The following is a 15,532-nucleotide window of genomic DNA, read 5'->3' on the forward strand; positions in this document are numbered from 1 at the left end:
AGCAGCTCCCATTGGCCTGGAGCGGTGAACCACGGCCACTGGGAGCCGCAACTGGTCAAATCTGCGGATGTGGCAGGTAAACAAACTAACCCGGCTCACCAGGGGCTTTCCCTGCACAAGCGGCGGAACAAGTTTGGGAACCACTTGCTTTAGAGGATATGATTTTCTTATCTGTATGAAGAATCAGCCTACCTATCAAAAGAGATAATCCATTTAGGGAGTCAGCTTTACCCCCCTCCCCAACCCTCAAGAATTTAGGAGATAAACTGGTACCGTTAATTTTAAGTATCAGAGAAATTTACTTGATATTCAATAATATTGTGTACAAATACCAAGCAAGACAGGTTATTAAACCTTAAAACATAATTTACACTTTATTAAATAAAATGATTTGAACATTCATCAGAAAAGAGCTCCAAGAACTTTGCAAACCTTATGCCTCACAATAAATTTGTTTCTTATTGCTTATCATCATCAGTGATTCTTTGAAGCAGTGCTGCCTTTGTAAAGATGGGTGTGGTGGAAGTAGGATAGATAGAATCATAGAGTTGGAAGGGACCTCATGAGGTCATCTAGTCCAACCTCTGCTCAAAGCAGGACCAATCCCCAGATTTTTACCCCAGTTTCCCAAATGGCCCTCTCAGGGATTGAACTCACAAGATACTGATGGCTGCCATTTCATGTGAAGATGCCCATCTAGTCACTAACCCTAACAGCAGTACATTCAAAAACTTACTTGAAGAGGCTTTTATACAACATTTTCCTTCTAATCAATTTTATTGCAAGATATTATGAAGGTTTGCATGTTTATTCTGGACAATTTCCCACCTAGCCCCTCACTTTTGTTATTTATATGTGGGTATGTTTTGTCATCAGCTCTACCACTTCATCTGTGGGGTAAATAATGTTTTATAACATTTTAAAGAAGAAGAAAAAGAAGCCACACTGATTTAATGGCTGAGTCCGAATTTAACCAAGGTGCCTTGAGGCCAAACCAAATCATCTAATCACTGGATGACACTGTCTCTGTCATCTTTAATGAGCATCAAAGGAAGATATATATATATTATGGCAGTGCCAAAATGGGCTAGATGCTTTCCAAATAAGAGGAACACAGTCCATACCCCCATAAGGCTCATCTTTTCCCTGAAATTTTTTTTTGAAATAAAGCTACTTCTGTGTTCTGTAAGACAAGTCTGAAGCTAACTTCCAGCGTTTAATGAGGGTATCGTTGTGAAAGCAGTATCTAAAAACGACAGTGACCCAACTGTTTACTGTGATTTAGATTAATTTTAATGTTTGCTACACCTCCTAACCAGCTACAACCAAGGAAGAGGACATAGTTCAGCTCAAAAATTTGAAGTGTGCTGGAATATTCCTGTAAATATTTGATCACCCACATGTTATTACAGCCATACTGTCTTGAGGTCGCAATTAACTTTCTCTACATAACTGCCCACAGTATTCCAGATGAGGTCTCATCAGTGCCGTGTATAACGGGACTAACACCTCCTTATCTCTACTGGAAATACCTCACCTGATGCATTCCAAGACTGCATTAGCTTTTTTCACAATATCACATTGGCAGCTCATAGTCATCCTGTGATCAACCAATAATCCAAGGTCCTTCTCCTCCTTAGTAACTTCCAACTGATGCCTCCCCAGCTTGTAACAATAGTTCTTGTTATTAATCCCTAAATGCATGACCTTGCACTTTTCACTACTAAATTTCATCCTATTACTATTACTCCAGTGTACAAGGTCATGCATCAGAGGGGTAGCCGTGTTAGTCTGGATCTGTAAAAGCAGCAAAGAATCCTGTGGCACCTTATAGACTAAAAGACGTTTTGGAGCATGAGCTTTCGTGGGTGAATACCCACTTCTTCAGATGCAGATCTTCCTGGTCCTTCTCTGTATTGGCAATACCTCCCAGCTTTGTGTCATCCGCAAAGTTTATCAGCACATTCCCACTTTTTGTGCCAAGGTCAGTTATAAAAAGACTAAATAAGATTGGTCCCAAAACTGACCCCGGAGGAACTCTACTAGTAACCTCCCTCCAGCCAGACAATTCAACTTGCAGTACAATCCGTTATAGTCTCCCCTTTAACCAGTTTCTTATCCACCTTTCAGTTTTCATATTGATCCCCATCTTTTCCAATTTAGCTAATAATTCCCCATGTGGAACCGTATCAAATGCCTTGCTGAAATCGAAGTAAATTAGATCCACTGCATTTCCTTTGTCTAAAAAATCTGTCAGCTTCTCAAAGAAGATCAGGTTGGTTTGGCAGGATCTACCTTTTGTAAAACCATGTTGTATTTTGTCCCAATTTCCATTGACCTCAATGTCCTTGACTACTTTTTCTTTCAAATTTTTTTCCAAGACCTTGCATACTACAAATGTCAAATTGACAGGCCTGTAGTTGCCCGAACCACGTTTTTTCCCTTTCTTAAAGATAGGAACTATATTAGCAATTCTCCAGTCATACGGTACAGCCCCTGAGTTTACAGATTCACTAAAAATTCTTGCTAATGGGTTTGCAATTTCATCTGCCAGTTCCTTTAATATTCTTGAAGATTATCTAACCCCCTAATTTCGTCCCATTAAGATGTCAATCTCCCTTAGAATCCTTAAATTATTTCCTCCAGGTTTTAAAATCCAACATTTCATTAATTAATCCTCCTTGTAGAGTTCTGTGAATAAAAATGTTCACAATCTTTTGTAATGGCAAGAGAAAAGCTATTCAAATGTACTTATGAAGTCCCTCTCCAGGAAGCATTATGGGGAGGAAACATTCAATGCAATAGAGTAGCAGAGCTAACGCTTCACAGAAATAAAAGATTCATTTTGCTCAGACTGATAATGCACAAGCTGCACATCGTTCAGCCATACAGACAGCATTTTGAAAAGGAAGTGGTTAGTAAGAGTAGCATTAAGCTGTTTATATACATAGACCCTACATCAGCAGCACAACACCTAAATGTTGCTGGATCCTCTGGCATACAAACAGCCTGCTGTGCATCTGAAATTTTCATGCACCCAAGGCTTTGAGTGCACAAAATAAGGAAGCTTAACATCCAAAATTTCATATAATCCACAAGGAAATAAATGCAGCTTGCCTACATAGTAATGCTAGTTCCTAATCAAACGTGGTATACACAATCAACCTTTCAGTAATGTAAATTATTCTTTTCAAAGTCTCTTTTTTTGGAACCTTTTTAAGTTTGTGTATGAAGTTTTGCAGGAAATGTGTCAGTTTTTCTTTGAACAAATCTTTCTTTCATGGTATGACACCACAAGGTAAGTTATCTATAAGGAACACAAGCATACTCATGCAAACTCAAAAGAAAGAAGCATCTATCTGAAAGCTGATGAAATTCTACTTGCTTTGTGTCATAATGTTTACAGGTTTATGTAATTTCATTACATATAGAGTTGTGTACATTTATAATTTTTAATCACCACCACTTTTTGCATTAGTCTGTAAAGCTTAACTTATTATAGCTGAAAAAACAGAGGCAAAGGACAGCTCAATTTCTGTGCTCATAGCTTTAAGAAACAGCTATAGCATCTTCCTAAAGAATGCAAAATTTGTGTTTTGCAAACACATGAAGGACATGTTCAAAATTTAGTTAAAATTCCAGCCAAAAGTTAATCCTGTTAGATTAAGTAAATCATTTTTTGAAATGCTGACCTTAGACGCTATCTTCTGCACTGATCAAAACATAGTAAAAAACAACCAAGGTTTTAAAAAACAACCTGACAAGAAAACAGCTTCATTTGGGGGAAAGTTACTTTTAAATGCTTTGATAAGCAAGAAACAAAATAAAGCCGATGAAAAACCGCCAAGGGTCAATCTTTTTCTAATGGTGTGTCAGATTTCTTTTGGACAATACACCTCTACCTCTATATAACGCTGTCCTTGGGAGCCAAAAAATCTTACCACATTATAGATGAGACCGTGTTATATTGAACTTGCTTTGATCCACCGGAGTGTGCAGCCCGACCCCACTGGAGCACTGCTCTACCGCGTTACATCCAAATTCGTGTTATATCGGGTGGCGTTATATTGAGGAAGCGGTGTACTTGCTTTTTTTAATTAAGCAGTAAGACCAACATTTGTCATCTATTGCCACAGTGAGGTAAATAAACTACAGGCAAAGCTACAGGAGTAGTCTCTCTTTACGGACCACAGACACGGGACAGTTGCGACATAAGAGTAAGAGAAGAATTGAACCCTTTAAATTCTGTAAAATAGGAATTAAGGTCATTTTGTCAATGTGACATTTGTTGTTAGCATTTTATGTCTCCTTCAAGAAGCTTGAAATATTATTGATACAATAGCAAAGAATATCATAGACGATCTATATGAAAAAAGAATCCTTCGGACATTTTTCTATCCAAAGTCCACCATCAGAAATAGCATGCTACTGGGAAAATTACGACTTTTTATTTGTTAAACACAGAGTATGTTTGGCACTATATAAAACTGAGGATAACAGTCCCTCTGCCCATTCTGCTCTAAAATTTACTTGCATCAGCCTTTTTTTCAAATCACAGAATTGAAGTGTACAACATAAATACAGATACAAATTTAGTTTTAGGCCAGATCCATTTGTCATTGCTCTGATCCCCTCACCTGCAGGTAAGTATTTCAGTTGGTTGTTGGCCAATCGAAGGTGACGTAAAGACCTGAGGCGGCCAATCTCAGGGCACACAATTTCAAGAGCGTTGTCACTTAGGTCCAGAAACTGCAGTTTAACCAAGGAGCCAATAGCTAGTGAGAGAATAGAGACCAAAAAAAAAAAAAATGAATGTGACCCAGGAGTAATGTTAAAACCTTAATAGGACTATGAAATGATAGAAGGCCTCAATATCTAATTCCTATATCTGAGCAGACTGTGAGGTATTAAAACCATTGGTCTCATAACTGAATGTCATGGGAGTTAAGTATTTGTAAGCTCCTCTATTGATAACAAGCAGTACTGGGGGTATAGAAATATGAAAAAAAATAAATCACACAGAAGAGACCATAGATTTTGATATTATTCCAACCCTGATTATCCTCCCATGAAATTACTTTTTACTTTACTTTGCCATCATCTTTATCTGATTTACTCACCCTAGACTGGGAATTTAAAGTTTTCTTTTCTGAAGGCAGGACATGTTTGCTCCACAATAAAATGAAAGGAATAGAGAGGCCAATGCAATTATTGATGCTTTAGGTTTAAACCTATCAATCACAACCAAGCAAAACGAAAGTATTGTATGTAATTATTGGCTTAGCGAGCAGGAGTGATCCTGGAGCACTGTTTTATTAATAAGTGCCATTTAGTCTTTTCACTTCCTGTAATTGGAACTAGAGCGAACAACATGTAAATGCATCTGAAAGTTTAATAAAATAGTTTAACACAGTACAAACAAGGATATCAACATTCTAAGGACTACAGTGGTGTATTTCTGTGGATATCTTCAGAATTTCATGGGAACATAAGGAAAACAGGCCTTTTTACTGAATAGAATAAAATATTTGATAGTTTCTGCCACTTATTTTGAAGCTAGTAGGGCACTTACCTTCAGGTACAACAACTATGTTATTTGAATGAAGGTACCTGGGGGGAAAAGAACAAACAACACCACCTGTTACCCTCAAGGACTTTGGTTAGATAATCAGTTGGCAAAATGTTCAATCTGAAATTGGAAGAGAAAAAAACCTTCACAGACATTTCTCTTTCTGAGCATGACAGTAAATTTTACAACACTAATTAACATATTCTAAGGTTTCACTTATAATCTATTTAAATCATGAACAGAAATTAAGATCAAGAATGTCTTAGCTGATGATTATTAAAATATTCAAATGTAATGCACATGATCATTGTAATCGTAACTGTTTCATTTCAAGCTGTTGAATGCAATTTTTCTTCATAACAACAAAATATCCAGGATAGGAAAAATAAATCAGGAGTCACCAGATTGCACTAAATTCTGCCATAGGTCCTCTCCTGCTGTGTACAGGGAAAAACCAAACAAATAAATCAACTATGCACACTTACACAAGCATGCAGAATCTATTTGTCACGATAATGTGATTTTTTTTTAAATGTAAAGTACTAAATTAAATTTTACAAAAGCAATTTTCAATCAGTAAATACAGTGACAAGTCCAGACAAGTTTTCGGTGGCTATTTTAAGGTTGATAAAGTGCATTGAGGGCTCCCTGGTGGTGAACACCCGTAATCACTACAATTTGAGAAGAGCTTAATCCATATCTTTTAAACTGTAAAGTTCTGCTTGAAAACAGAAAGACTATATAAAGTTTGTAGGCAAGCAGTCAATACCTGAAGATATAGTTATCTCAAAAGATAATGAGTACTCTCATGATTTAAGCATGCATGTAAAAGACTTGAACAAGCAGCTTTTCTATTACACTGTGAAACAATGTTTCCCAAAAGCAGGGTCGTGTCCCTTTGGGAAGATGGGAAGATCTAACTGATGAAGTAGTCTCAGTTTTCTGTTTTTTAAAAGTATGTCCTTCGTGTTTGTGGTTGTGAAGAATACTTTCACAATGGAAATCATGTGTAACTTATGCAGCAATGTCTGCCTGTGTTTGAAGACAGCCTGAAATAATATCTCCAAAGTGTGAACTCTCCCCCCCTTTCAGTGGATGGTAAGTATGATCATTAATGTTGACACTGAAAGTATTTCACTGCTCAAAGGACATAAGAAAGCAGAAGTACCATTATAAAGCTCTACACTAGTGTTTCTCAAACTGGGGCCTCTGCTTGTGTAGGGAAAGCCCCTGGCGGGCCGGGCCAGTTTGTTTACCTGCCGCATCCGCAGGTCCAGTCGATCGCAGCTCCCACTGGCTGTGGTTCACCGCTGCAGGCAAATGGGAGCTGCTGGAAGCGGCGCAGGCTGAGGGACATACTGGCCACCACTTCCAGCAGCTCCCATTGGCCTGGAGCAGCGAACCGCGGCCAGGGGGAGCCACAATCAGCTGGACCTGCAGACAAGGCAGGTAAACAAACTGGCCCGGCCTGCCAGGGGCTTTCCTTACACAAGTGACGGCCCCAGTTTGAGAAACACTGCTCAATACCAAAAAAAGTTTCCGTGTGAGGGGTGCACCCTGGTGGGAAGCATGGAAAGTAACTACACTGAGATGAGTAGATCTATGAAAACACATGGTGGTATTGCAAGGGGCATATATTCCATTTCATTTTCCTGAAGGGGAGCTCAGCTTTCAAGAGTATAGGAAACACTGCTCTAAAGTAAAGGAGGTATATGTACAGTAACAAATCAGCATTTTAAATACGAACCTATTGGCAAATTATTCTTTTTACTTCATTTTCTGCTCTAGCCCCAAACCAATTATTATCTCAGCTAACAATTTAAATTGTGTTACTTGAACTACAGAAGCTGCCGAACAATTGCAATCACCTATATACCAAATAAATGGGATAATGGTAGCACAACAAAGCTTGGTGGTCATGAGATAACTAAATCAAGTAAATATATATTAATAGACTTCTTTTACTTATTTGTGGCTTCTTAAATTAACCTCCCCCAAGCAATTTTAGGCTTACTCTTCTAAAGGCATCATCAGATAATACCAAAAATTCTTGATGCCTGGTGGCAAAATGTCAAACACTCTTGAATACATCAAATACAAGAAAGTCGTTCCACTGTATGCGAACCCAAAATACAGGGCAAGATGAGGCAAGATTGTCTCTTCAGCAAGCTGGAGACTTCAATGACCTACAAAACAGTTAAACTATGTTGTGGACATGAGTCCTAGAAAGGTGCGGTTTCAGCAGCCAAATTGAGAAGACAAGCTCAGACAGATAACTTATACTGTTCAAACACCCCATGCTTCCTTTAAGTTTGAATTTACAGTATGTACTTCAAAAACACACTGCACTACCAAACCATCCATTAAGATCAGGTCATAGTTGTCATAAAGCAGTATGGGAGGTAGGGAGAGCATATTTAAAGTTCAGTTCTATTGCATAATGGTTGTTTGGTGAACTACATCAAATTAGGGCTCAAAAAATGTATTATGTATAGGCTATACTTAATTGAAAAGGACAATACAACAAATGTGTTGCCTCCAGCAGCTGGACCAAGGTGCACAGCCCTGGTATGAAGACCATTACACACCACTTTCTTACCGGATGGGATGGAGGAAATCAACATTCCCTCACAACATAATCTGAACAAGAAATTATGACACGGAAAGAAATTTCAGCATGGGCCTTAATCTAGCTAGTAGCCAAAGTACCTCATTTTATTAACAAGGAGGAAAAACCACATTACACTGAAAAGGAAAAATGTATACAAACACAGCATTCTTATTTTTTTTTAAATAATTTGACACTGCTTAGCATAATAAAGTTGGTCAAAACTCCAACACTCACAATTCCACGAGGTTTGGAAGCTTCTGTGCAAGGTTTTCTGGCTGAAAAAGAAAAAAGATTTATTATTTTAAAAACTAACATGCATCCTACTCATTTTAATAACCATGCCAACAAGAGATATCACAAGTGTGTTTCAGTAGAATTGTGTACAGTAGAACCAAATCAGCAATACTCAGCCATGGGGATGGAAGGATGAGAAAATGGAGCACTGGTGCCATTCTTTCATAGTCTAGAAGTGACATTGATGGGATCTAGAGCAAATTGCATCCAGCCCTCCAAGGTTTGAAGAATGGATTACCAATACTTAGCTTTTGAAAAGGAATTAAAACTAAGGAGTCAGAGATGAGATAGAGGGGTTTCCAAGCAGCTGCTGGAAAGAAAACGTTCACTGATTTACAGCAGTAGTAAAAAGCAGGAAGCATGCAAGACCACCTCCTAAACAACATATATTTTCTTTGTAATACTGCAGAGCAGCAGGGCAAGACCTGCATCCTCTACAGTTTATTCAACATCTCTGTACTAGAAATATCAAACCCACAGATTTCTTTATGCATGTCAAGATGCACGTCCTTTCCTGTATTCTGACTCACCTCGGGTGCGCATGCCTGTTTCTGGATAGTCTTTTTAAGTGTAAACAAAAATTATGGCAGTCAACACACTGGGATCAATATGGCTATTTTAATAATTTTAAGACACAGCAGGTTAGATTTTCTCCTGCATCTGAGCTCCATTCAGTGCAAGAGAGCAAAAGTAGCGAGGGATATGGCAACAACTCTCTGATTCTGAGCTAGTCAGACTAGAAGTTGCTCGAACTCATACCTGTGGTTTATTCCCCTTGGGTTGCATGTGGCCCCTTTTCCTCCCCTGATACATTCTCTATACCCCAGAGGGAAGGGAAATTGGTGTAGGAGCTAACTGATGCCTTTATGCCATCTGAAAGCTTCTCATAACAGGGAAAACGTCAGATGGCCAGCATGGCCAGAAATTGGCTGTTCTGAATTACTTGAGTTGTGCAAATGAGCCGAGTCAGACATCAGAATTGGGTTTGAAGCCGTGCTAATTGGGTGTATTTTAGCCTAGTAGGGAAACATGTTAGCCTGAAGCATAGTAGGGTTTTTCAGTCATGTTTAGCTAACTCAACTGAGCTAACATGGTTGAAAAACACACCCTTTGTGTCAATCAAGGCAGGTCCCTAGGTTTTCTTGGAAACGGCAACTAGTAGGAATTTTAGGAGAGGATGGAATATGTTATGCTGGAAGCCATATTGAAAATCCATATTCATGGTTAAGAAGATTTTATTGCTTAGGAAATCTACTTTAAATGCAGTGACTGCATTTTGGTTTTAAAATTCTGGTTTTAATTATATAGAATGCAGAGTTTAGACATGCAGAACTGGAAATAAGTTTTAATGAAGAACATTTAACAGCACACAGTATCACAGCACAATCACTTACAGAGTTTGGCAGTTTTCATGTTCACTCTTCATCTAAATTTAAACAATATTCCTTCTTAAAACACACTTTTTAGTTAACGTATTTCTCCACAATTTTAAATTTGTATAACATAGGCAAGATATGCATACTTCTTATACATAACAATGATGTTGAACATCACTGATTAAAGTGCAAACCTCAACTCAGCCTTAATCATGAAGCAGCAACTCCACAACTGAATCAATTTTCTATATGAAAGTGTCACTCAAGCCACAGAAGAAAAGAGGAGATAGCTAAGCAGTGGTTGCCACCTGCTGGAAAGTTTGTATTAATTACAATACATTCATTTTCCACATAATATAGCATAGAAAGGTTTTTGCACGATGTTCTTTTCCTTGCATATTTTTCTCAGTGTTAACCAAACAAATGCAGAAACTAGCTTGACCCTTAAAAACCCAGTAAACATTTTTCGCTTTAAGTTCTAATGGAAAAAAGTTTCAATCTAACCTAACTCTAGATCAATCTTAATTAATTTTTTCCCTAAACTATTTATTAATCTAACAGATATTTCTGGTGTGTCTATTTTAAAGTAGTATTTTCTCTTCAACCCCCACTCACCTCTCCCCCGCCCTCCCAAAAAATTTACTTGTTGGCTTTCCCTTGCGAAGTGAAACAGATTTCAAGGGTTTTGAGTGTTTGATCCTCAAATGAATTGCTCAAGAACTGGATGATGTCTTGGAGGTTAAACAGGTAGGGTTCAGGAAGGGACATAACACCTCTGCACAATGCAAGTGCAAGCCACGAGTTAAAAACCATCATCCCAGAAGGCTTGACTTGCCAAGGCACCTGTGGTCATCCCTGAACTGGTTTTGAACAGGACAGGGCAATTGTACAGTCACTCTCTTCAAATGGGATTTCTCTAACGACCTGCAATGTAGATGCAGTCAACTTCAGACTGTGTTGGACATCTTTGATGAGTGCCCACTTAGTAGTTATCAGTGGTTCACAGTCAAGCTGGAAGGGCATATCGAGTGGGTCCCACAGGGATCAGTTCTGGATCCTGTTCTGTTGAATATCTTCATTGATGATTTAGATCAAAAAGACGGGGATCAATATAAAAATTGAAAGCTGGATAAGGAACTGGTTAAAGAGGAGACTACAATGCGTTGTACTAAAAGGTGAACTGTCAGGCTGGAAGGAGGTTACTAGTGGAGTTCCTCAGGGATCAGTTTTGGGACCAATATTATTTAATTTTTTTATTACTGACCTTGGCACAAAAAGTGGGAATGTGCTAATAAAGTCTGCGGATGACTCAAAGCTGGGAGGTATTGCTAACACAGAGAAGGACTGGGATACCATACAGGAAGATCTGCATGATCTTGTAAACTGAAGTAATAGTAATAGGATGAAATTTAATAATGAAAAGTGCAAGGTCATGCATTTAGGAATTAATAACAAGAATTTTAGTTATAAATTGGGGACACATCAGTTGGAAGAAACAGAGGAGGACGATCTTGGAGTATTGGTTGATCACAGGATGATTATGAGCTGCCAATGTGATGTGGCCGTTAAAAAGGCTAAAGCGGTTTTAGGATGCATCAGGCGAGGTATTTCCAGCAAAGATAAGGAGGTGTTAGTACCGTTATACAAGGCACTGATGAGACCTCATCTGGAATACTGTGGGCAGTTATGTGGAGAAAGTGGATAAGGAAAAGTTATTTACTTATTCCCATAATACAAGAACTAGGGGTCACCAAATGAAATTAATAGGTAGCAGGTTTAAAACAAATAAAAGGAAGTTCTTCTTCACACAGCACACAGTCAACTTGTGGAACTCCTTACCTGAGGAGGTTGTGAAGGCTGGGACAATAACAATGTTTAAAAGGGAACTGAAAAAATTCATGGTGGCTAAGTCCATAAATGGCTATTAGCCAGGAAGGGTAAAGAATGGCGTCCCTAGCCTCTGTTCATCAGAGGATGGAGATGGATGGCAGGAGAGAGATCACTTGATCATTGCCTGTTAGCTTCACTCCCTCTGGGGCACCTGGCATTGGCCACTGTAGGTAGACAGATACTGGACTAGATGGACCTCTGGTCTGACCCGGTATGGCCATTCTTATGTTATGTTCTTATGTCTCTCATGTTTAAGAAAGATGAATTCAAACTGAAACAGAGAAGGGCTACTAGGATGATCTGAGAACTGGAAAACCTGTCATATGAAAGGAGACTCAAAGAGCTTGGCTTGTTTAGCCTAACCAAAAGAAGGTTGAGGGGAGATACGATTGCTCTCTATAAACATATCAGAGGAATAATTACCAGGGAGCGAGAGGAATTATTTAAGCTTAGTACCAATGTGGACACAAGAACAAATGGATATAAACTGGCTATCAGGAAGTTTAGACTTGAAATTAGATGAAGGTTTCTAACCATTAGAGGAGTGAAGTTCTGAAACAGCCTTCCAAGGGGAATAGTGGGGGCAAAAGACATATCTGGCTTCAAGACTAAGCTTGATAAGTTTATGGAGGGGATGGTATGATGGGATAGCCTAATTTTGGCAATTAATTTGGCAATTGATCTTTGATTATCAGCAGGTATGTATGCCCAGTGGTCTGTGATGAGATGTTAGATCGGATGGGATCTGAGTTACTAGAGAGAATTCTTTCCTGGATGCTGGCTGGTGAGTCTTGCCCACATGCTCAGGGTTTAACTGATCGCCATATTTGAGGTCGGGAAGGAATTTTCCTCCAGGGCAGAGTGGCAGAGGCCCTGGAGGTTTTTCGCCTTCCTCTGCAGCATGGGGCATGGGTCACGGGTCACTTGCTGGAGGATTCTCTGCAGCTTGAGGTCTTCAAACCACAATTTGAGGACTTCAATAACTCAGACATAGGTTAGGGGTTTGTTACAGGAGTGGGTGGGTGAGATTCTGTGGTCTGCATTGTGCAGGAGGTCAGACTAGATGATCATAATGGTCCCTTCTGACTTTAAAGTCTGTGAGTCTATGAGATCGGGGTGGGCAAACTACAGCCCACAGGCCAGATCCGGCCCTTCAGGGCTTTGGATCTGGCCCGCGGGATTGCCCCCTTTGGCGCCGCAGGCCCCGTGCCATTCTCAGAAGCGGCTGTCACCGCTCCCCTGCAGGCCCCCGGGTAGGGGGTGGGGGGGCAGAGATCTCCATGTGTCGCGGTCAATGGGAGCTTCGGGGGAGGTACCTGGAGGCGCGGCAAGGGCACCGCACATGGAGCCCTCCGCATCCTCTCCTCCCCACTCACCTCAGGGGCCACAGAGCTTCCTGGAGCGGCACGGTGTGGGGCCAGGGCAGGCATGCAGGAAGCCTGTCCTGGCCCCAGTGCGTGCCGCTGCCATCTCGGAGCCAGGTCAGAGACATCCTCCCCTTGCCCTCTCCAGATAAGGTGGGAAGGGATGGGATGGGGAGAGTGTGGGGGTCCCAGGCTGGGGGTGGGGTCATGTGGGAGGTGGTCACAGGGGTTCCTCCCCTGACTCCCAGCTTCTCTCCCCCCCCCCCCCCCAAAAAATTTCCCCACCAGTTGCTGTCCCATCAGGGTAAGCAGCTAGCACACCGGGACACTTTGTTTATTTAGGTTTACCTCCGTGCCTGCGGATGCTTGATGTAAACAAACCATCTCGGCACCCAGTGGCTTATCCTGATGGCCTGGAAGCCAAAGTTTGCTGACCCCTTAATTATAGGGTCGTCTTATGAACGGATTATAAACATTTTCCATTTTTACTTATCCATCTTGGGGGGGGTTAGCTTATAAACGAACCGGCTTATGATAGAGTACTCCACGCTGATTAGGCCTCAACTGGAGTATTGTGTCCACTTCTGAATGCCAAATATTAGGAATGATGTGGACAAACTGGAGAAAGTCCAGAGAAGAGCAACAAAAATTATTAAAGGTCTAGAAAACATTACCTAGTAGGGAAGATTGAAAAAATAGGGTTTATTTAGTCTGGAGAACAGAAGACTGAGAGGGGACATGATAACTAGAGCCCTGCACAGATATAAAATTTGTATCCACATCCAAGCCGCGATCCACAAAAATAGTCTGCAGATATTCACATCCGCAGATGCAGATATCCACAGATATAAAGCAGATATCCATGGGTTTTTGCAGGCCTCTAATAACAGTTTTCAAGTACATAAAAGGTTAACAAGGAAGAGAGAGAAAATTCTTCTTAACTTCTGAGGATAGGACAAGCAGCAATGGGCTTAAATTGCAGCAAGAGAGGCTTAGGATGGACATTAGGAAAAACTGTCCATCAAGGTGGTTAAGCATTGTCATAAATTACGTAGGCAGGTTGTGGAATCTCCATCACTGGAGATTTTTAAGAGCTGGTTAGATAAACACCTATCAAACAGCTATCAAATGGCTGGGCACACTGTTCATATGCCTGAAGCCCACCACAAATCTTATCAATCGGATATTTGCATTTCCAACATATATAACTGAATGTGGTGTTTAAATCTTCTCAATGGAGCCAGGTCCTGAGTGGTGTTTAGCACCATTCAGGATCAGCTTTTCTGAAAGATCAGCAGCAGGCTACAAAAATGCACTTCATCACTCTTTTCAAATCAGAATTTATCAAACTACTATAAACATACAGAGAATAAGAAGTATAACAACTTATCATACCAGGGTGGTCAAGGAGTTTCTTTTCATATAGAGTCTCTCCAGGTACTGCAGACCCTCATCTTTCAATAATTCCAAAGGAAAATTATGCAGATTTCGGTAATTTAAGAACAAGTTCTTGTGCCTTTCCAGCTTTGCCTCAGAGATCGTTTTACAAAGTTCTGATGCCATTGTTGACTCTGTCGCAGGCTTCACATTAGAGCTCTACATCTTCTGAATGCACATCCATTTCTAAAGAGAAAGCAAGAAAAGGAAAACATTGTAGCAATGAGATACTCAATACAACTAACGTTAACAACACGGAGTAAGGAACACAAGCCAAAACAGGGAAAGAACAGGCTGAAGACTATTTATATAAGTTAGATATATTCAAGTTGGCAGGGCCTGATGAAATTCTTCCTATAGTACTTACGGAACTACCTGAAGCAATCTCAGAATCATTAGCACTTACTGTCAAGAACTCATGAAGGATGGGTGAGGTCCCAGAGGACTGGAGAAGGGCAAACATAGTACCTAAATTTATAAAGGGGAACAAAGAGCACCTGGGGAATTATAGACCTGTAAGCCTAACTTTGAGATCTGGAAAGATATTGAAACAAATTATTAAACACTCAATTTGAAAGTACCAAGGAGATAATAGAGTTAAAGGGAATAGCCAGCACAGATTTCTCAAGAACAAATCATGTCAATCCAACCGAATTTTCATAGACAGGGTTCATGCCCAGTGAATGTGGGGAAGAAGTAGATGTGATATAACTGCATTTTGGTAAGACTTTTGACACAGGATACGTCTACCCAGCAACCAGACACCGGACATTGGCCTATGCCAGCCGACTGGGACTTGTGGGGCTGTTTCATTGCTTTGTAGGAGCCTATGGGGTGGGAAGGTCCCTGAGTCCAGACTCCACCCCGAGCCCAAGTCTACATTGAAATGAAACAGCCCTGCAGCCCAGGCCCCAAGAGCCCGAGCTGGCTGGCATGGGCTAGCCACAGAATTTTCTTTGCTATGTAGACATACCCACAGTCCTACGTGACA

General features: G+C 40.3%; 1 protein-coding gene across 4 annotated transcripts in view; it reads right to left on the minus strand.

Moving 5' to 3' along the window:
* Positions 1-15,532, minus strand: part of LRRC28 (leucine rich repeat containing 28) — an 83,122-nt gene that overhangs the window by 57,527 nt on the left and 10,063 nt on the right. For all 4 annotated transcript variants that reach the window (XM_030579154.1, XM_030579157.1, XM_030579156.1 and 1 more), the window contains 4 exons: positions 14,500-14,727; positions 8,415-8,455; positions 5,573-5,610; positions 4,638-4,775 (listed from right to left, as the gene is read on the minus strand). In XM_030579154.1, coding sequence (XP_030435014.1) covers positions 4,638-4,775; positions 5,573-5,610; positions 8,415-8,455; positions 14,500-14,667 — 385 coding nt within the window. In that variant the 5' untranslated portion in view covers positions 14,668-14,727. The remainder of the gene's footprint in view (positions 1-4,637; positions 4,776-5,572; positions 5,611-8,414; positions 8,456-14,499; positions 14,728-15,532) is intronic.

This window comes from Gopherus evgoodei, chromosome 10 (assembly GCF_007399415.2).
Source record: "Gopherus evgoodei ecotype Sinaloan lineage chromosome 10, rGopEvg1_v1.p, whole genome shotgun sequence".
Classification (NCBI taxonomy): domain Eukaryota; kingdom Metazoa; phylum Chordata; order Testudines; family Testudinidae; genus Gopherus; species Gopherus evgoodei.